This window comes from Anas platyrhynchos, chromosome Z (genome assembly GCF_047663525.1).
Source record: "Anas platyrhynchos isolate ZD024472 breed Pekin duck chromosome Z, IASCAAS_PekinDuck_T2T, whole genome shotgun sequence".
Classification (NCBI taxonomy): domain Eukaryota; kingdom Metazoa; phylum Chordata; class Aves; order Anseriformes; family Anatidae; genus Anas; species Anas platyrhynchos.
The window spans coordinates 28,176,493-28,199,939 of record NC_092621.1 but is presented as its reverse complement, the minus strand read 5'-3'; the positions used below and the strand labels follow the sequence as shown (position 1 = coordinate 28,199,939).

At 37.4% G+C, this 23,447-nt stretch overlaps 1 protein-coding gene across 3 annotated transcripts in view; it reads right to left on the bottom strand.

The window, feature by feature from the left end:
- Positions 1-23,447, bottom strand: part of DOCK8 (dedicator of cytokinesis 8) — a 94,089-nt gene extending 70,642 nt beyond the window's left edge. Inside the window, exons 1-3 of one of the 3 annotated variants that reach the window (XM_038170767.2) lie at positions 23,247-23,447; positions 6,344-6,446; positions 2,012-2,187 (exon numbers count right to left, since the gene is read on the bottom strand). In XM_038170767.2, coding sequence (XP_038026695.1) covers positions 2,012-2,187; positions 6,344-6,446; positions 23,247-23,299 — 332 coding nt within the window. In that variant the 5' untranslated portion in view covers positions 23,300-23,447. Of the gene's footprint in view, positions 1-2,011; positions 2,188-5,304; positions 5,465-6,343; positions 6,447-6,722; positions 6,767-23,246 lie in introns of those variants that run through there. The other 2 variants (XM_038170769.2, XM_038170768.2) reach the window with 2 other exon arrangements.

Sequence of the window (23,447 nt, the reverse complement as noted above, 5' to 3'; positions counted from 1 at the left end):
CCTCATCTGGTTGGTGGTGTCTGCTTCCTGCTTTCGGCACAGGAAGGTACCAAAAGCTGCATTGCCTGCACGCAGATTTCCAGTGTATGCCCTTCCCAAGCGCTCACCTCCCTAACATGCCGTGCATCCTTGACTGGGATTTTCCATGTGGTGTTAATATCCATAGTGGCAGTGTAAATGGCTAAGCAGGGTGCTGTTGTATAAAAAAGTCGGCTGAATACAATTTTGTTGCTACTGTCTCCCCAAGATATGCCACAGATGCCTTTAAGTGTCTTTTAATACCACTGTGGTGGGAAAAAATAACTGCTGTTTTAAATAACAGTTATACTGGGAGACGGTCCTGGAAATGTGTGTGTATGGGAATCATTTTTTCCTTTAAAATCAAGTTGAATAACAACTTGAGTTGCTAATAACAATAATTTCACTTACTCACTTGTTGTGAATAACAATAAACTTAAGTTGCATATTTTTTTACTATTTTCATCCTGTCTTCCTGTCTTATTAGTAGTGTATTTATATACTGAATGTGAACTCCAAGCATCAAAATATTGTCTTTTGATATCTATTCTCTTTCCCCAGCTACAAGAAAACAAGAGTTCATAAGAAAGTGTAGAACATTTTCTATGAGTGACTTCATGTGCAACTTTAAGTCAAAATCACATTTTGTGCAAATTTTACAAAATCTCATAGGATCTTTATGATTCAAAGAGCTCTCAGGGTCTGCATGATTAGTGTGGCATCTTCTCTACCACCTTTGCTCTTCTGAGCTTCCTGAGAGTTAGATTAGGCCGGGAAGGAATTTTCAGGCTGAGAACCTACCTAGGGGGACTCAGCTAGTCCACAGACAGTGAAAGTCACCTGAATTGTCAGTCCCACTTAGCCTCATCACGTTTGGTGTGCTGAGCAGAAAGCAATGAAGGGATACGGTTGTAGTATAGGGCTCTAACTCATACAGATAGATGGTATAAATTAGGACAGGCTGTTACATCCCACGCAGGAGCAGAGGGGGATGCATGTCTGCCCTGAGCCAGGACACTGTAAGCTAAGCCTGTTCATGCCTTCAGCACTCAGGTTCAGCACAGCAGAGGAGCCAAGCTGTGTCCCAAACACTCCTACACAGTTAGCCATCTTTGCAAACACAACAGCTTGGGGCTAAACTGGTGCTGAGTTCAGGTTTATCTGGCTCTTGCTGCTTGCAAACCTTGCTACACCTTTGTGGTTCTACTAAAGGGTAACATTTACAGCCATACAATCCATGGAGAGTATTTTGCATACAGTGCACAGGACTCTCCTAAACCACACAAGAATATTCTCCAACACAGTGCTTTTTCTCATTCTGAAAAATTCTTTTGCTCATATCTTCCTTGTTTATCAAACCAACATTAGTATTTCCAGGATAGATAAGTACCAGTATCAACTCATGCTAACTATTATAATTTAAAAACCATTGAAAATAGTGTAAAGCTTCCTAATTATTTCAATGATATATACCTGGGCCCAGAATTGACTTCTACACTAGAAATTGATGTTTTTTTTTTTTTTTTTTCTTCCCCCAAACTTTCTGAATATTAAGCAAGGAAGATACTGAGAAAAAGATGCTTAGTGATCTGATCAATGCCATGTAACATGTAGCTTTTGGGAAAGAAAAAAAGGGGAAAAAAAAGCTTGGTCCTATGGTTACTACATGATCAAAATCAACCTCCACCTCCAAGAGTCACAGCTATAGAATTGTTTTTCATCCTAGCCTCCTGCCCTTCTTCCCTCTTTGTCCTGGTCTACCCCTACCTCCTATCTGCAGCTACCAGCCAGAGCAGGAAGTTGTGTGAGTTCTTGCATAACTTTAACTGTGACAACAGGCCGAACAGAATCAATGACAAAGTTCAGATGTTTAAAGCTGAGCATGTACATGATGGCTGGACGGATAGCAGAGTGAGGTGTCTGGACCAATATCTTTATGCTCAAACCTATTTTTAAACCTGCAGCATTTCAGAGAGAGACAAAGTCTCCTTACCCATCTTCTGGCATAGAAGGTTGTAAAGTCCTGCACTCTTTGGGTGTAAAGACAACGTCCAAGTCATCTTCAGGAAAATCACCAAGTTCATGTGCCAGTTCTGAGTCCAAGTTGTTCAGCTGCATCATTAGGAAGCCTTCAAAGTCTAGTGGGTCTACTGCGTCATAAAAGGAAGGCTAAAGAAAGAAACAAATAACTTTGTTTTAGTAACAGAGGTATTCATAATAGTGTAACTTGGGCTTCCTTATTTAATTCTTGTCATTGTCCCATTTTTGTTAAAAATAAGAGCTATCTTGCCTAATGTAGTGTGCCATTGCATTGAATGCAGGGAAAAGTTGCTAACAAAACATGTAGCTATAAAAGAAAAGAAAACAAAGAAATAAAAGTTTTAATGTAAAACAAAAACAAATGATCAAAAAAAACAGCTAAATTCATATTTGCACCTATTTTTCTTTTTAAGCTTTCACAGATGTTGGTAGGAGTAGTGCTGTCTGAAGTACATTCTGGATGCCCACAGATGTACTCTGCTGGATTCCTGTGAAGTATACCCGGTCCCTCTTGTCCAGTCTGTGGTGTTCATCAGAGTGATAGAACTAGCAGCAGAAAGTAGGAAATAAGGGCAAGGCAACCAACATGACAGTGGTCAGCTGGCAGGGAGTTGCCAATGGACTGAGCCACGTGTGATGAAAGGCACTAGAAATAACAAGACTAAGGCAGTAAGTCTGGTGGGTTACTCCAAGCTAAATGACAGCACCATGGCTGCCATCACTAAGATGCCTCTCAACTGGGGTGTTGTGCCTGAAGGGTACCGGCTATTAGAAATGCTATGTGCTTACAGCTCCAAAGTTGAGGGCAAGATTTACCCAAAATAGGAAGAAATTATTTTCCTTCTCCGAATGTTGTTGGTTTTAAATTGTTTGGGATTTTAATTTTACTTGAGTTTTAATTTTATTGGATTTTTCAACAGTTAGTAAAATAACTATACAATATATTATATAGAACTACTAAAGTAATTATTACAAACCTTAGATAACCACCATTTCTATGGCATGTGGCATTGCACCTTGATAGAGAACAGAAGTATTTGATTTTATTTTATCAGTCATTCTTACACAGAACATTCAATCCACAACAAAGTTCAAAAAGTGGAAGCTCTGCCACTTGTACATGCTGTGAAACTGTCTGGCTCTTTTTATTTGGTTAGTCTCAAAAACAGAAGCAGTAAACATTGTTTGATATCATATCTAGAATTGTTACACATAAATGTAACTTCATATATTACTGTTGATATATTTTTCCATTTGTATATAAAAATGACATTTATTTTCACTTTCTATATGGTCAATAAAAATAGATTGTATATGTTTAGAAAATAAAATATCTGTCTAGTTGTGTGCAGAGACCAGCATCTCATATTATTGACCGTCTTGACAAGTAAATAAGAGTTCTAAAAAGTACAGATTTAGAAAACTCTGGTTTATGTTTTGTGAGTTCCAGAAAGGCCATGGATACCTAAATGCAGTAATATCAATGAAATATAGTTAGAGCATTAAAACAATAGCACTGAAATACCTTATTTACTGGGAGGAAGAATTTTAGCCAAAAAATAGATATCTAATCATCCTTGACTGTGAAGAACAAGTATATACAACTCTATAGCACCAGCTAATGCAAACACACTTCACACAATGGCTTTCTGAAGCTTCCAACTATAGTTAGTCTGAAACTTGATAAGATAATCTATCTCTATGGTTCTGTTAGTGGGGTGTGAGGAAAATAAGGCACCTGATGTCCCTGATAACAATACTGCCGTTATATGCAATGTTACTGTGACAATTGTCTCATCCATGGTATAAACTCAAGCTATTCTCTTTACATTTCCACCTTCTTCTCCACAAATAAAGTCTGCAGGTCAAAACGATGAAGTTTTCTCTCATTATTACTGAGACCTACTCATGGAAGACTCTCATGGGATTTGGCTGGATTTTCACCTGAGTATGAATTTACTTCTTTCAGTGACAGTGTTGTACCCAGGAATTTTATCTTAACAGGACAATGAAGAATTCTGCAACTTATGAAAAGTACAAAGGTGCACAGCAGTAACAAAGGTCTGGGTAGCTCTGAAATAAAATGGCTCACGCGTACCATGCCACATCACATCAGTTACTGTAGATAAGGAGATGAGTTAAAAATGGTTAGTGGTATAACTACAAATATTGGAGGCTTATTAGCATTCTGGAAACTTGAGTAAGGAATTTATTCAGCTAATGAAAATCCAAAAACATAACAGAAAGTGAAGCATATTTTGGAGAAATATTCTAAAAACATCTAGGAAATGCAAAGAATTTTAAACATTTTTTAAAAATAGATGTGGCAAATGATGCTGTGGAGACCATTGAGCACACCCCCCCAAAAAACACATATTCCTCTTTTATAGGGAAACTATAGTGGTCTCTACATGAGCGAAGTGTCAGAACTTGCCCATCTGCCTGTACATTTAAATGATCTATTGAATTCTCTGAAGCCAGTTTTGGAAAAACATTTTTTGTTCTTCTTACCCAAAAGGAAAACCTAACACTGACTGGGTATACTGGGTCAACAGTTATGAGTAAATAGGAATCTTTATTGGCTATTGACTTTTCATTAATAGTTCTAGGACTATTAATGTCCTAGGACTTGAATAGTCCTTGAAGCTCATTTACTGTACTGTCCTGCTAGTAGGTAAAACATTCTGTGTTAATGCGTAAATATGTATTAGCAATCTGGACAAAAATAATTTGCAAAAGATTAAAGCAAAACGCAGTTTAAATTATATATATATATAAACACATATTATGTCCTTTCAGTTGCTGAAGATGCAGTGTAGTGTTTTGCATGCAAAATAATGTTGCTTATTGGAATCTAATTTTCAATTAAGCATTGCATTTCCTTTCAGATACCACACTTTGTCATTCCAACAAGTCAAATACATCACAATTCATTATGTCTTGTAACTTTTTCTAGATGAAGTGATAGTAATAATCTTTAATTAATGGAACTGTGTGTTTTTGACTATTGTGAATGAGATACAAATGGAAAAGATGGTGGAAAAGGTAAATACGGGTGGACAGTAATGGTCTCCCTAACTGTGCAAATTATCAAAGGAAACAAAGAGAGATACTGTTTCAATCCAGAAGCCTACACTGGTATTCACACATCACAGAAGTGTGCAAAACAATCATTCTACTACTACTACTACTACTACAACGACAAAAAAAAAAAAAAAAAGCCACAAATCATTACTACAAACATACCTTTTTAAGGAGGATGGACTAGAGGCATGGAGATTGTGACAGCGCACAAAATGGCAGCTACGGTGCAATACCCAGGAAATGAAATGTTACCGAGTTTCTTAAGAGCAAAAGCAACTTTATGCATGCAGAAGAGAACCCAGCCTCCACTGTCAGAATAACCACAACGAACAAGTTGAAGCACACCACAGCATTTCAGATTAAGGAAGTGAGCAGTGGCGGAGTGGCGAGAGGCCCTGACACACAGGAAGTAAACGCTTACATCTAGTGTTTTTCATTTTTCCACAATCACTGGTGCATAGACACTTTTTCTACTCCTACTTATTGAGTCTCATTAAAAAAAAAAAAAAAAAGTCTCTTTCTCTCTCTCTCTTTTTTTTTTTTTTTTTTTTTTTTTTTTTTTTTTTTTTTAATGGCATAGCATGTTTGCAGAATCCCCGTCTTCCTGAAAGGCAATTAAGAAAATCTGGTATTTTTTCCCTTTCTCATAAGGGCAATGTCATATAGTCTGATTTTGGGGGAGGGGAAGAGGATTAACTGTGGAAGACTGAATTTGGAGCCACATAACCATTGACTCAGGTCTATACCAATCAGGGCACACTTTGGCATTTCTCACTTAGCACGCTTACTCAACATCACTGAAAGGCAGGCTGGCATGCTGTCTCTGCTGCTAGCTCTGGGAACTGTGAAATAAGCCATGCTAGCTGAGCCTCCACCTTTCTTTTTTAATTTTTTCTTGTTGATCTCCTTTTGCAAAACATCTGTGGCCACCACACAATGTGTTTACTTGGTTGTGGAGTTGAACATTTCTGGCAAGACAAGGTAAAGCCGTTATATATTCCAACACTATTTAACTTTGATTCTCAGTAGTATGCAGAACGACTGTCTATTTCAGGCTCCAAGGACCATTCCTAGTTCTTTTAAGTGTGTAATACCCTCAACTTTCCGGGGAGCATTTTTAACAGCTTGAGGCAGAAGACAGGTGAAATAAAGATGGCTTCAGATTACAAACTTGCACATAGAAGACAAACCCAGAACTTACCAGATGAAGAGTAGAAAAGCCAGGTGTGCTTAAACTTCGTTGACAGAACTGTGCAAAGCCTGGTTGGAGAGTAAATTGCTTTCTTATTTCTGCAGAGGAGTACCTTTAATTAAGCAGAGAAAACCCCTATAATTACAGTTATATACACACATATGTCAAATCCTACACCTCATCCAATCTAGCCTCATGTCCCAATGTTTGGAAACATCTTTTGAGTATGTCCTAGACACCTCTTATTTTGTAATTCCCACAAATCTCAAAAAAAACCAAAAACATCAACATTTGCAGTCCTAAGTAATTAATATTCTGACACTCTTTCAACACATTTATATCATTATGTATCCTTGCAACTGGGAAGGATTAAGCAAGAAAGAATTACCTTGCCCTTAAGTGAAGTATGACTGCAACCTGTGGCAGTGATACCTGCAGATTTGTTTCTGTAAAAAAGAATTAGAGAATAACAGAGCAAAGAAAGAAGAATGAACATCAGAGAGGAATATATTTTAATGAGCTAGTAACTCACCAATGGATAAAATTAAAGTAGGACTGCTCATTGAACAGTGTAAGCATAGATTTATTCTAATAGTGTCGTCTGTTCTGAACAACACAAGAGAAACCCAAGTATGATTTTAAAATACAGTCTGAACTGTGACAGCTGAACATTTGAGGAAAAGACGACTTAAGTGGTAATTAATTGATTTCAATGGGAACAAAAAGGCCAGTCCTGAGTTCTTTGGAAATCCCAGAGTGGTAATACAGTTGCATATACCCAGAGTGCAAAACAGAGTAGCTTGCTCATTCTTCGAGGAAATAAATTAATAAATATTTAATATTATTTAAGACTAATCAGACATGAAGTGATAACAAAACATTTACAATATATTTCTCCATGAATATTCAGGAGAAGACTTTCAAAAGAAAAAGAGGCAATTAAGCAGATTCCAGACCTGAACAAAAACCTTCTGGCAGCGAGCCCACCAGGACAACCAACAATCAGACAGGAAAACACAGAGGCAAGAAGACCTTCTCTTTTATATTAGACTCTCTTCCAACTCCAGCAAGCATTGGTAGGTGTCTTCGAACTACCAGATGCCACAGTCTCCTTATTTTGTGTGCACCTTCTCTCCTCTTGGTTTCCATGACTGCTTGACCTACATGTATTCTGTTGCATGTAGTTTCTGGCTACTGCTGTTGCTCACAAGTATGACAAAAAACAAATTTTTGCTGAATGCAGTTATACTCTTGTTAAGGGACAGGCATCCACAAAAGATATTCATATTTTTGGCCTTATTTCCAAAGTATAGATGCATAAGATGTATAACTAAGAGTAGGTGCTTGGAGGTCAAGGCCTGTCATGAATGGGACATGACTACACTCTAAAGGCAGCAGCAACTGCAGACAGAGCAAAGCCAGAGTAACAGAGAAAGAAAAGGGATCCATTTGGAAGAGAAATTCCTTGTCAATACTGGTATCCCAAATCTCAGGAAGGACAATTTTTTTTTTTTTTTTAAGGTGATTCAATAGTTATATAAGAAAGAAGCCATGGAGGAAGAGTAAGGAAGTCTGCAGACCTCCTCATTATTATTGCCCTGTTTTGAAAAGCAAATCTGTTTGTATTTCAAGGTTATTTTTTTTTTCATCTTCCCACTACAGACAATCTCTGATTATGAATGTATGTAACAAAGCATAAAATAAACCTCAGATTATTAAAAAATATTGTTTTCCTTTGAACAGAGTAAGTCAGTTTCTACCCCATGCAGAAATACCTGTTACTGATGTAAATAAAAGTCTAGCAGCAGATGTATTCATAAACCTGTGTTACAGTGTATTGCAGAAGCTGCTGCTAGGAAAAAAAAAAAAATACACCAGATATGGGGTCATTTTTGAAAAGGAAATGGTATGAACTTTCATCCACAAAAGAGGAAGCCTGCATGTGGACAGAGGGGCTAATATATTGTCTGGTAAAAGCCTGTACAAACCCAGCTAACTGAGAGGAAACAAGTTTCTCAAAATTAGTTCCAGAGGCCCCCCAATATGCAAAAGAAAGAATTTGCAAAATAAATTGCTTCAACTGAAGAATAAGCCCATAATCTATAAAGGTGAAATTCAAAAGGTTTAAGAATAGTTTAATTGATTGATTTCACATTTTCCTTATCTCTGAAGGAAGAATGAGAGAAGAAATACAGTAATAGTTACAGAAGACAGCAGGTTTGTTTGATCTGACACAGAAATGATTGGCAGGATCTAATGGGAATAAGTAGAGGAAAGACACAGCTGCTAAGAGCCATTAAACCCAAGGTACAAGTCAGCTACCCAACATGGAGAAAAGGTGGGTGCTACAATCAGAGATTGGCATGGAGAGTTTTGAAAACCTGAGTACCAGACTGGGAAGAGATGGACATTCTAGAGCCCCTTCACGATTATTTGAGTTCTCCATTTTTGGGAGGACTCAAACAATCATGGATCAGTCAGCTTGTCTCTGACACTCAAAAAGATAGCAAAGCAAATTTCTGGGCACTCAACTGATAACCATCTGGAACCAGTCCAGGTCCCAAACTATAACCTCCAATTGAAGCACAGGCCATGAAATCAATTTTAATCATTAATCACCATAATAATGCCTGTTTATTATTAGCTTGACAAAGAATTGCACAATGAGCAGCTAAAGGTTGTGTAGAATCCCAAGGTCTGAAAAGTTGATGATTTATTGGTATAGAAAAGAAAAATTATATAATGATGATTATGGATTTATCAAATGGCAGTCACATGAAGTTTTGTAATACTTTTCTCTGAGTTAACTGTTTTCAGCAAGGCTCTTGTTAGTATCTCTCATGGCATTCCCATAAACAAATTAAAGACATAATGTCTAGATGGAATCAACACAACTGTTTCCAAACTTGGTTAAAAACAATCAAACAAACAAACCAAACAAAAAAGCCTACCTCCACACTTATTCAAGATGTAGTCATCAAAAGTTTAGAAGAAGATTGTGAACAGATTTCAAAGAACGTACTGTAAGTGAGTAATTTGTCTTCAGCCTATCTCCAGCCTAGTATTTTATTCAAGAACACCGATGATGGTATAGATAACATAGTAATGAAATTCGTGGATGACATCAGACTGGAAGAAATTGTAAGTACTGAAAAAGAGGGCTATACTTAACATGATGTCACATTTAGAAACTGCCTAAGTCAGCACAATTAAATTCAATAAAAATAAATGTAAAACCCTAAATGTAGGAAGAAGAAAGCCCATCAAACACAGAAATACAAAAAGGGAGATGAACTGTCTAAATAAATAACCACGCTGCAGACAATCTGAGAGAGAAGACCAAGCCACTTATTAACAGAGTACTAAAAGTGCAGAAAAAAGGGGAAGTTATTTCTATTTACATGTATTTAAGCCAATGGCAGTCTTAAAGCTGATGTACACACTAAGAATACCTCAGAGGAATATGCAATCACATTGAAAAGGCTCCCAAAGAAAGCAATGAGAATGCTTGATGTTCTGTGAAGGATGATCCACCTGGTAAGACTGAAAAAAGTGGTGTCCAGATTCCAAAACAGATGAGTGAGGGGAGACAGAGCAGTTGTCCCCAACTATGTTAAGGATAGCAAACCATAAAGAAAACAGTGAGCAATTCATGTCCATTAATGGAAAAAAAAGTAATCTTAAACTAAAATACAAAATATTTAATAAGCAAATGGGAAAAATGTTCCCACTTCAAAGGTAATGGGACACTGGAAGAAGCTATCTGGTGATGCCACAGTGATGAGAGCATACTGGCACTGCAGTGAAGACTACCAAGAACTAACAAGAGGCAACAGCTGAGCAGCTGCAAGACTTTCACAGAGCAGAAGTGGCACCAGCAGCATTAACAGCTGCTGCAGCTCTAACAGCTCTACAGAGCTATAATTTTGGTACCTGTTCCCCTCTTCCTCTCCTCCTCCTGCTTCCTCCCTTCTCCTCCTCCACTCCTTTTTTCTTTTTTTTTTTTTTTTTTTTTTTTTTTTTCCCGTAGGAGAAAGCCGCCTGAAAAATAAAAGTGTAGATTTGAAGGAGTTTTTTTTTTTTTTTTATTCCCCACAAAAGTCATGGTGGAATTCACAGTTAGTCAGTAGTCCCATGTTATGTTGCAAGACAGTATAAACCTAGAGAAAGATGGGAGATGATTGCAGCCTAAGCCTTTCCTGTTTTTTTTTTTTTTTTTTTTTTTTTTTCGATCCTTGGTTGCTCCACAGTGTTGGCGTAAAATAATGTCAGTTGGAATTCATTGCTTCACTCTGTATTGATGTGTCCCTTCATGAATGATGATGCAGTACTCCTTGGTGTGCAAATCTTGAAAAAGCTGGAGCTCGCCAGGCTTTCTGAATCACCCAAATATGACTACAAGATAGCCCAAAAAATATACCAGTGCTGTTCTGCTTAATCAGATTTTTAACAGCATCTGCGTCACTCATCGATACAATCCTCTAGCAATTCTCCTGAATTGATGAAAAAAAAAGTTGAAACATTCAACTTTTCATTGAAAAAATACTCTCCAATGCAAAGAGTACAGTTTGTATAATATATTAAACCAATACTGCAACTGATGTAACAGACTGTACCTGTGGGTTTTTAAAATTAAATCTAACTCGTAGGTCAAATTCTGAGATGTGTCTCAGTACAAAACTCATAGCAGGTTTGGGGACTTAGAAGTTTGGGGTAGTGCTTGGGCCTAGATGAGGGGTCAGGAAAGGAAGGTAACATTGTCATATACTTTCTCTCTCTAACATGTAATACTATGGTTTAACACTGGTAACTTCTATAATTAAAATGATATGAATACACATTATGCAAGAAGCTAGTTCTGTAGTTCTTTGAAACATGTTTAAAAGAAGAGACAGTAAGGATTTTGCTAGTACAGATATCATACAAAATCTTCAACACAGAATGAGGGGTTTACAGAGAAAAGAAAACACAAAGAGAATAGTTTTAAAGATCACCTATTAATTGGAAAACAGAAGGTATGTAATGGGAAAAAATCTTAAAAGTATGCTTCATACACCTAAAAATCCAGTTATCCAAAGAAAATTAAATATTATATACTAGAATGGGGTATGAAGAGAAAATTTTAACACCCTGACGATCTCTGTCAGCAGATTCTGAGGAACGGTCTTCTGCAAGAGCTGCCTACATAATATGACATCAAGAAAAGATGAAAAAAAAAAAAAAAAGAAATAAAAAGGGACTATAAGAACAACCTCCAAGGATGGAGAAACATTTATACATAAATGTATATAGATGGGAGAATCATAAAGTAAGACAGTGAAAAGTTTGGCTTAACAGGTAAAGTGTTAATCTTTAGCTACCCTGAGAAGTAATCCCTTCCATCTGTTGCTGGTGCAGAAGCTTCTCAGCTAGCTTTTGTTCTTTTTCTGAGGCTTCAACATACAATTTCTCTAGTTACAACTCAAAAACACGGAACCAAAAATTCTGGAAGAGAAAAAGCTATCAAATACCTATCCCTCTTCTCCACTCCCACATACAAACACAGAGATTTTTGGGCAGCAATCCAGATCTTTAACTAGCAAATATGGGAACCTTGCTTAGAAGTTCTTCTCTTGCTGCCAGTGGAACTGCCTGTTCTTTTAAGTTTATAATTAGTCCTTAAGGCACCAGAGGCTGGCTTTGCTACTCACTGTTTACAGCAGTGGCTGATCTGAACTAGCAGCTAATTGGCGACTCAGGTAGGCTGTGCATCCTTCAGCATGCTCTTTCTTAGGGGTCTACCACATTAAGTGTGTATCAACTAAGGCAATAACGATCCTATTCAATTTGGCTGAAATTTAACCACAATCTTCCCAAAAGAGATGGTGCAGGAATGAAGAGAGAAGTCTAGGAGAGGAAATTGACTTCATTACACTGGCAGCTTGTTACATTATAAAACAGGCAAGAGGTCACTTTTTATTTTTGTCCCGGGTCATGTATGCCATTCATTCAGTGAAGACTTTTCACTGCAGCTTGGCTTTGCTGTTTCTCCCTCAGGAAGAGACAGACATAAGCATACAAACAATAATAATACTCTACTAATAATAAATATTTTCTAATCCTAGCAGCGGAGGAAAAGGACAACCATATTTTCTTGCCATGCAAAGAAACAGAAGACTTAGGATGTGGCCCTGATGAAGCATGCTTTTATGTGCTTTTTAATCACGATGTTTTGTGGATAATATGCAAAATATAACATTTGAGAAAAGATTGTACATTCTTGACTGGTTGAGTGTTTGTAGGTGTAACGTTTCATGTGACAGTATACTGGTACCTCCTGGAAAGCAAGGTATATAAATTAATCTTACCTGTTCATTTTAGTATAGGTTTAAACTGATCATGAGAGTTTATATACTCGATACAAAGTTTCTAATGAATATTTCACATGATGCTAATTAGCAATGCTAACAGAAGATAAATCTGCATGGAAACTTTTTTTTTTTTTTTTTTTTTAAATGTACCCATTGGCTTAAAATCTGATGGCATTCTGCATTATGTACACAAATCTTTCATTCTGAAGGGATTAACCTCAATTCATCTAAGGATAATTTTCCATGGTTGTCTCAAGAGAACTTTCTGTGTATGCTAAAGCTCACATTAGGGCTTTTCTAAATAGCCATTTCAACTGAGAGGGCTGAAGAACAGCGTTCTAACAAGTGTTCCCTGATCTCTACAGAAGACTGTGTGGGTATTCCTGGGCAATACTTTGTGGTTGTGCTTAGTTTTTTGTTTATACATTTGTTCTTTGCTGAACTGTTTAAATGGCTTCCAAAATCCTGGATCATCTACAACAAAAAGGGCAATTTCAAAAACATTAGTGATCACACGTGCTAGCTTTTATACTGTGACTGAAATGTAATGGAACAGCATCAGCGTGTCCTTCTGGATTTTCATTTGTTCTGCACAGTTCTACCAACTCAAAACAAGCTGATTATGACATAAATGTAAGGATTTATCTTTCAGTTCATGCATATCACCCGAACTTCACAAAGACTTCATTACAAAAGTGCTACGGTAATACTCACAATTTTATAGAAACCCATAATTATACTAGTTGCCATACAAGATAATTATACAGAGCACTTTACAGAGCACTTTAAAGTTATTCTTGGGGAAATTTCCATTTTTTCTATGACAGGGTTGGTTATTTTGCCACTTCTTTTCTTTCCAAGACCAAGGTTGTTATTTTTATCAAGAACGAAAGAATGTGTATTTTGTATCTTTCATGACGGACTTCAAATCAAATTCACAACATATTACAGATGAGTCTTTCATACTGCAATAATGTAATTATTTCACAAGCCAGTGGAAGAGATAATGAAAACAACACCGAACTGGAAAAAAAAAAAAAAAAAAAAAAAGTTAATATTTTGGCCCCTCATTTCCTAAGAATACTGATCTGTAGAACTTCGGTGTGACCTTTCTGTGGGTGACCTTTCATTTGGTTCATGAGGAAGCAGCAGAGCCCTGCTGTGATGTTGCTAATGACATAATGTGGGACTTATACTGATATTGTTAGACTGGCATCTTCAACTCTTCTCCTTGTGGCCTATGCTACCACAACTCACTCTGGAAGAGGCTGCTGGGTCTTACTGTAGATGTAAGCTCTTTATGACCCAGTATTGATGGGAAGCTCATAATGCTGATGGTTATCTAACTTCTGCCTCTCAAATATGCCTAAAAGCAGTGATTGATATTGGAGCTGGCACTGGGATAACACATAAAAGCGTACAAATCTTGCCCCACCAAGCTAACACATTAGATCAGTAACAAAAATAAAATTCTTGAGTGTTTTCTTTTTTTTCCCCAGTTATTTCTTAGAATAAAATTTATATTTTTTTCCTTATAGCTTTAAATGTAAAGGAAAACAAAAGGATCTTCTATTAGGTCTGTGTACCTGAAAGACTTGGCACAATTTCAAGTACATGGGGAGGTACTGCCATCTTTAGAACAGAGAATTTTGATTTCAACAGAATAGAGAGCAATAACTAAGATACATGTGAAAGACGGATCTTCTGCTCACACTCTTATAAATAAAAAAAGTCCAAAGAATTTTGCACATTAACAACAAAGATGTTAAAAATAATATATTTTTGTATTTGCTGGCTATTGCTAGAGGTACAAATTCTATAGAAATTATGCTATACACACTCACACACACATATTGGGATGTTGCATCATGAAAACTGCATTTCAATTCTTAATTCATCTGTAAAATGTCAAGCTTTGGAAAAGCTTAAATGTTATTCTAACGGTGTTCTGGACATGAGATTTTGTTATTATAATGATTGTAAAGCTCAGCTCATGTGACTACTGAAATAAAATTTATTCATACCAAATCCAGATTGCTTGACTTTAGGTAAAAATATTAATACTGAGACCAGGTGTGCTAACTCTTTTATAAAAAATCTCAAGGTCATTATTGTTGGAGTTAGGTAACTGCATGACTTATCACATGAAGGTATTGCTCTACAATGGTCAATAGAAAAAATGCTGTTGACATGTTTTTTTTTTTTTTTTTTTTTGGTGAATTTGGCTAAACAGCTGGTTTAGTCCTAGATCTATTCTGCTGTAACTGCATTCTTGGTGGCAAACATTCAGGATGGGTATGGTATCTAGTAAGCGCTTTTCAGAGAGTAGAATTTACCTGCTGCTACAAACAATACAGTTATCTGTTTTGATTTGTTTTGTTTTTGTTTTTGTTTTAAAAAAAGAGGTAATGAAGTTAGAATAGAAATAAAGAAAACGATGCTCAGCTATGCTCACGTACAATAGTTTTAATGACCATAAAGCCTAAGATAAGTTTCATTTTTTTTTTCTTCTTTTTTTCTTTTTAATGAAATACAACATTAAATATTCTTCTTTGCAGAAAATCATGTCTGAAAATTCAAAATACCTGGAAAGGTAAAATCAGAAATGTTCATATGTGGAAACTGGTGGACATAAAGATGTTTCTCTTTTGCAACTTCACTTTTTTTGTATGTAAACTTAGCATTTCCTGTGCCACAAAAAACGAACCTCATCTCAGACTGCAGCTTAGACTTCCCAACACATGTAAATGTTTGAAGTCTGAGAGTGACATAAGATTTTTGAAATGGATTCTAAATGCAGCTTTTGTGCAGAGCCTAAGGTCCATTTCTTGCTCATCTTCCAGAGATAAACCAAAACCCACAGTATTCTAATCATGCAGCACAGATTATCATGTCTGGCTTAGTGACTGCACAGATATATGTACAGTATAAATCCAGTCTTCAACAACTGTTATAGAAAATAGCTGTTTTTTAAAGACAATTTGTATACCCAGTCAGATGAAGAGATTACCTTCCAGCTAACAACAGCTGTCAATAACATCTGTCTTCACAGTAACAACAGTATTCTGCTTGCATGGCCAAATGTTCTCTAAAGGCTTTGTTTCTACAGAGGCTGTTTGCTGACAAGTGGCTGCTATTACCTTGGTTCTATAGCAGGCAGACCACTCCAGAAAAGGTAATCATAAAGTTTAGGGTAAACAGTACAAAAGTACAAAAGTCATTAGCATCCTCAAAAAGTAGGAGAATGGCATTTTCTTACTCTTTCTATTCTACTTCCTAAAAGGTGTTTTTTTTTTTTTTAAATATATGTTTATTTATTTTTTATTATTATTTTTTTTTTCCAAGCAGGAAATGTAGTCTTTTGCACAGATTACCATAAGAAAGGTCTGTGCATTTAGTCTTTGTAATGGACAACAGGATGTCAAATCTAATAAGAGTGTTCTGAATAATCTTATCTTTGAAACAATGAATGGATACTTATAGACATTTATCTCAGCACTATGAGTTTATATCCTATGGCATGATCTTGGTATATAATGTTGATCACTTTGTAAACTCACTGCAGTAACTGATTTACAATCCATCTCTGTCAGAACCAATGTTCACAGTTCCCACCAGGATCAAGTACTTCTAAAGGATTCACATGGTGTTGCATGGGCACATGTGTTTTTGCAAATTGTTTGCTTTTCATTAACTCTGTGCTTGTACAAAATCTGACAGCTTGCAATCTAATCTGAGTCTATAACATGTTTATGGGAATTTGAGAAAAACTTTATAACCATGTTTGTCTTTACATGCAGTTGTCTCTCCTGTGGCCTCCAGCTAGGTACTAGCTCATATGGTCTACAGCACAGCTCACTCCCAGGTGCAGTCTGATTGTGTGGATGCATACAGGCTTTGATATAGTTGCACTTAAATGCAACAACTATTAATTGCAAAAATGTTATATGCAAATCAGCTGATACTGGTTATATTACACATAATGACCAGCCAAACTGCACCACCTACATTTGTCGTTTGCTCAAGTATGGCTGTAAAGCAAGTTTAGAAGCAGTGCACTGATGTAGATTTAGTCCAGTTTGACTACTCACTGGAAACACCCTAGCAAAGGCAAATGAATTATCTTCAGGGCTGATGAAAAGATAAACACACAGGCATTAAGAAGTTCCCTCTATTAACTGCAGAACTACTTACTATAGACAGGATCCCTACCAAGCCTGCTTTAATATTTTTAACTATATGGTAGATTTAGGTCATTGTTCCTGCAGGTTACATCTCCCCCTTGGAGTGGAAGAGTACCTGTAAACATGTCCCAAATTAAGAGAGACAGGATACAATACCTAAGGAAATAGCCACCTGAGACATCTAATGGATGTTGCTTAGCCTTTCACATGCAGTGAGCAGTCACAGCTGATACAACAGGGATGAAACTGTGGTCAGAAGTCCTCCTCAATTTTTCTGCTCACTCAGATTGTCCAGAACCCAGGAAGTAGTGGGATGGGAGGTAAAGAACTTATATGCAGAGGCTACAGCAGGGATTGGCCTTTGTGAATAGCACATGAAGGAGCAGACTTCCCTGTCATCTCTCTTCTGCACCCCTGCTCTAGATGCATGTGCAATCTATTCCTTGTGCCGAATACAAATCCAGAAGACACAAAAACAATGATAACTTGAAAAATATATATAAAAATAGGGCAAACCAGCTTCCTGACCAGTAAGTCAGGAAGAAAGGAGTGTCCTTTCCTGGGAAGAAGTAATTCTTCAGAAATCAGGTTTTTCATATGTATAAAGGAAACATGTCTAAAGCCAATAAATTACGTGTTGGATGAACAGACGGTGAGGTACTTTGAGAACTGGCTGAACGGCTGGGCACAGAGGAAGCTCAGTGGCCTGCAGTCTAGCTGGAGGCCAGTAACGAGCTGTGTACCCCAGGGGTCAATGCTGCTTCCAATCCTGTCTAACATCTTTAATGATCAAGACACATGGGGCAGAGTGTACCCTCAACAGGTTTGCAGATGACACCAAACTGGGAGAAGTGGCTTGCTTTTGTGTACACCAGACCCTCCATGTCTTGCTGCCATCCCTCCAGAGTGACATGGACAGGATGAAGACATAGACTGACAGGAACCTCATGAAGTTCAGCAAGGAGATGTACAAAGTCCTGCACATGAGGAGGAACAATCCCAGGTGTCAGGACATGCTGGTGGCCACCCAGCTGGAAAGCAGCCTGGCAGAAAAGGACCTGAGGGTCCTAGCGGACACCAAGCTGAACACAAACTAGCAATGTGTTCTTGTTGCAAAGAAGGCTGGTGGTATTCTGGGCTGCATTAAGCAAAGTATTGCCAGCAGGTTGATGAAGGACATGGTCTGTGGTCTGTGCACGGTCCTGGGCAACCTGCTGTAATTGACCCTGCCTGAGTGTGGGGGGCTTGGACCAGATGACCCCCAGAGGCCCCTTTCAACATCAGCCATTGTGTGATACTGCAAAAAAAATGAGCTGATAATTTGATCAGTTCACACTCTACCCTGTAAACTGGGAATAGGTTATACATGCTCTGGCAATTGAGAAAAAAATGCATGTTGAACCCAGATGAAAAAATGAAAAAAAAAAAAAAGAATATAAAAATTAATGAAAGGTGAAAACAGTGTAGTGATAACCTCTAAAGACAACTGCCCAAATATTTCCTATAGCCAAATTAAAAGGCTGTCAAACAAAACTAGCATGCAGAAGCAAGATGATAGCCTGTTCTTTATGCTCCCTGCATATGCAAATCAAAGCAATTTCAAAAGTCATCTTCTCATTTAATTTCATGGAAGTCTATGAAAACTGTCATTTTAATATAAACTGTTAGTAAGAAGCTGTTACACATAAGATATAAAACTTATGTACATGCCATTTTTATCTTTAATTTGTTATTACTGCTTAATATTCTCCACACGAAATATAAAACCACTTATTTCACACATGTAGTACATAAAAAGCAATCTGTTGCCATAGTAATTACAGATTAGTTTTTTTTAGCTTCTCTTAAAAGCCATACTTATATGTATATTTATGCTTTGGATCTCAGACCAATTCAGACAGATTACTATTTGATTGCTTGAAAAAACTCTTTTGAATATAAGCTTGCAAGGGCTTATTAATCAGAGTTGTCATCACTCAGATTCCCATTGTGCAACTCATTTGAGTAAAACAGGATTCAGAGCTTTGATCAAGTGTGCTTTTCCCTTGTGACTGTCTTTCCTGAATTAGGTTGATTGTGACTCTCTTTCCTGAATTAGGTTGACTCAGTAAAAATGAATACAGGATTTTTAATACTACCACTGTCCTAACATATGCTCAGACAATGGTTCAGAGGTCATATTTGATAAGAAGTAGATAACAAGTAGCTTTTAAAAGTTGAGAAGCCATGAATGTGTGTTTTAGGTTTACAGCAAAAACCCCATCTTAGCTATTAACATACTGTTATTTTATTGAGGTTTCTATCATGCACTACTTTATGTAGGAAAATTTCTGAGTTTTTGAAAAGTGCATCTTTATACTTACCACATGAGCCTGTTGTACATACAGAATATAAAAGAATTGAGGATCTCTCTGCAGCTTATTGAATATATTTAAAATAAAACGAACAAAAAAATAATGAAAAGAAATATCTTGGCCTATGCAATGAAGTCTGGAAAACTATTCTAAGTAATTATCAGTTTATTATATCCATTCAGTAAGAGTTCTATTGAAATTCAATCAAAAGATACATACTTCAACCCTATCAAGGTGATGCAGTGAACAGAAATCTGCTGTCCGTATAGGTAGGAAATGGCCTGTTCTGCCACTGGAACCATTCTGTGCTGTACCTGACCCCTCTGCACTAGGCTTTGCCATTTAAGGTAATTTCTTCTGAACCTTCAGAGATAAGACTCTGTACAATACAAGAGGTTAAGCTGGCTTTATTGTGTCAGGTAGGAGTAACTTTAATGTATTGTTGTTATTAGTGTAAAGTAGAGTTCATGGTACTATTTGAGAATGAGATAAGGTTTTGACTGTAACCTTAAATTTTATTTTCAATAGGATTTCTTGAGCCAAAGGTTTGCCTTAATTTATATATTTTTTAAATATAGGTCTATGACTCTAAACTCATCCTTAAATATACTTCTTAAAAACTAAACAAGTAAAAAAAAAAAAAGTTTGGCAACTGGACAATTTCAAGAGCACAGAAATTAAATGGTAGGACTAAATACTAATAATGTTTTATATCCCTTGCAAATGCAAACATTGGTGGTCTGCAGAGAGAGTTCAGAAGTATGTCTGTTGCAAGGGTTTTAAATGCATGGGTCACATGACGAAGTTAAGTGATATGTTAAGGGGTTGTAGTGCTGCTTTTGATATAGCTTTCTGTTTTGTAATGTATCTGTTGAAATGTTTTGATTGTTCAGGTAGGTGCCTAAAGCATAATTTTATTCACTTGAAGTCAAAACAAAGTACTACTACTGAAAGATCTATCTGGAAGATAAAATAATAAACTATACTAGCTAAATAAAAGTAACAAAAATAGAAATCTCTTTAGTGAATGTTATGTTTATCCTAACCCACTGCTGAGGCAAGCTGCTTAAAATTCAGCTTATATTGCCTCTCAGACATACATTGCTCAATTGCTACATGTTAGAGCCCACACTTTTGCTAATTATTTCTTTCTTCAGCAGAATTGCTTTCTTCAGTACTTTAATAATTTTTTTTTATCAATTTTCTTGGTTTCTGGTTAGAAATGTTGTGATTGAAAAATGGAAACATTTACAACATGCAGTCCAGGTACCTTTAGGTTATTATCTAGGAGTTACTCAATTCAGCATGGACAAACAGCTTTTTCATGTTCCATGGTGGTTTCTGAAAACTTTGTACCCCTAGCACTCTCAGACAGCACCAAAAACATCTCCCAGTAGTGCACAGTTAGGAGGGTTTTATTCCCCTTCCTTTGCTCTATGCAGGAAGCCATTTGGAAAGACACATATAGCTTATTTTCTTTTAAGTGATACCTTTATACATTCTTTGAAATGAAGTCTAAGTTGTAAACAAATTTAATTTCTCATGTAACAGTAATAAATATTATTTGAATAGGATGTTTTCTGTGGTCTTGCTCAGTTTTCAGCCACTCAGCTCTAGGTAGTACACAAGTAGGTTTTAAGAATGTTGCCTACCATGAGGGACACTAATTTAAGGGCTTGCTCCTTCACTCTTCACTCTTCACTCCTTCACTCAATGTTCATTCAAAGATGAACATTGTTATATATAAAAGTTATCCCATTAAAACAGAAGGAACTACTCACACATGCGTGCATTAAAAACACATGTGCAAGTCTTTGCAGGATTAAAAAAGGCAGGAAGCAACAGGTTGGGGCAACAAACACAGGATGGGTGGAAGGAAAAATAAAATGATAGGAAGACGTGGTTATGTGGGTTATGTAGGTTGCATATGCAGCCTACAAATCCGTACTTATTTTAAAGCCTGATTTTAAAGTTTGACCTTATTTTAAACAATTGTGATGCTTGTCATGTAATAATCATTCCTGAAGCATCTGCAAGCCCCATTGCACATGATCAAGGACGCATGCTTACTTTAAATCATGACACCAGAGCACTAACACAACATTTTGGATTATGTCAGTGCTATTTTTTTACAGAACTTTGGTCAGCACAGCTTGTAAGATGGTTGCATGTCTATCATGTTTTCCACAAACACAAAAGGCTCACCCATAAGATCATGGAGACAGCCAGTGTTGTTGTACTTAGGAACCAGTAAAACTCTACTGGTCCTCGCTGAAAACTGTATAGCTTAGTCAAGCCACTGGTGAGAGAAAGAGCAAGAAAGAGAAGAGCTTGCATGTGTATTTGTAGTGGATGGAGAGTAATTATACAGACAATGTAATAGCTCTTTTAAATGATGCCTTGCCAGTAATGACCAACTTTCATTAAGAGTTGTATTTTGAAGAAGTAATGTCAGGAACTCTGAAGAAAGGGGAACACAATTTTATAGCTGTAGAACAGCCTTTTGTGCACAGACAAGTAAATTTAGACAGTGACTTTATATTCCTCTTATTTTGAAGATTCAAAAAAAAGCTCTTGGGTCATGCAAAAATGGCCTGGTCCTTCTGAAGAAAGGGAAACATGATGTTCTGCTAGCAAATACACATAATTCCTACCAAAGTGTAAAAGCGAACATTCTTTCTTGCCAAATAAACATGCAGGTTGCTAAAATGGAATTGCAGCCAGAACATGATGAGTAACATATTTGAGCATTTGACTTACTACCAAAAATACTGAATATTTTGCTATCAGATCAAAATAAAAATAAATACAAATAAAATCCAAATGGCTTAATTTAACAACAGTTCTTACTAGTGAAACTTTTGTCAGCCCTTGTAAAACAATGCCAGATTAATTGGTAGTGCTGCACTCCTTTGCAAGGCTTTAGTCACACAGGCATACAGTGACCATCATCACAGCTGGGAAAAGCTGCCAGAAAGCTGACCCTAAAAATAGGAAGAAAAAAAATAATCCAAGTCCTCTAAATATCAGCCAGTTACAGTATATTCAAACAAGCTTCCAAATGATCAGAAAACACGGCAGGACCCTGAAGGGAACCACTCATCTGATGGCTTCTCAATATGATATCTCAACCTTGTGTATATTCCCCATAAATTTAAAATGAATTCTCAAGGGACAAGGAAAGGTACACTGATGTGTACTCTGCCATGGGAAAGGCGTATCGCAGTGGAGCTAATTTTATCCTCTGTAACTGAAAACCCAAGTCTTCCAATAAATTGCCGGGGAGGTGGAATTTCTGTGCATACTTTTCTCTCTGGCTCAGAGATTGGCCTTATCCTCAGTTTATACATGTATTACCATTGTGCTATTTGCTCTTTTACGTGTCAGCAAACTCAGTTACCTTGTACTTACATCAACACCCTGGAAACAGAGATTTTGTCTCAAACAACAATGCTCTTGAAAAGCTGGCCTGTGTTTCCCTTTAACAGTGTGAAAATAATTGTTTTGCTTTCCTACTGCTGCTGCAGAGCAGAGACCAGCTGAGAGTCACCACTTCCCTGGGAAAAGACACCAGAGTCTAGCAGTCTGCAAGCTCAGAGTTTGGTGTTCAACAGCTAACTCACGCACTCGATTCAACGGGGGAGAGAAGGATGCATTTATTTCTAATCAGTAGGATTTTTTCTTTTCATAGGTGAAAGGGTAAAAGGAAAAAAAAATAAAAAAAAAGGCGCACGGAGGTATACTACCGCAGTACGGACGCCCTACATAAACCCTCCTTTTGCCAGGTGCGACGCTTTCAGCCTCAGATCTTTTTGCCGCTGCGTGCGGAGAGGAGAAGGAGGAGAAAGAGGAGAAGGAGGAGGAGGAGAGGGAGGAAGAAGAGGAGCCCCCACCTGCCCTCGGCAGGCTCGGGGGAGGCGGCAGAGCCCGGCTGCCAGCGGCGGGCAGGCGGCTCCGCGACCGGGGGGCTCCGACCCGCCCCGTCCCGTCCCGTCCCGTCCCACCGCGGGGGTCTCTCTCTCACCTGTTGATTTTCAGGGCAAACGCCCTCCTCTGTGCGGCGGGCAGAGTCGCCATGCGGCCGCCGAGGAGGGCAGAAGCCGGCTGCACGCACGTCGGGCGCCTGGGTTATTACTTATTATTATTATTGTTATTAATGCTACTACTTATTGCATGCTGCGGGCTACGGAGCCGGCGGCCGTCTGACAGCTCTTGGGTGGCAACT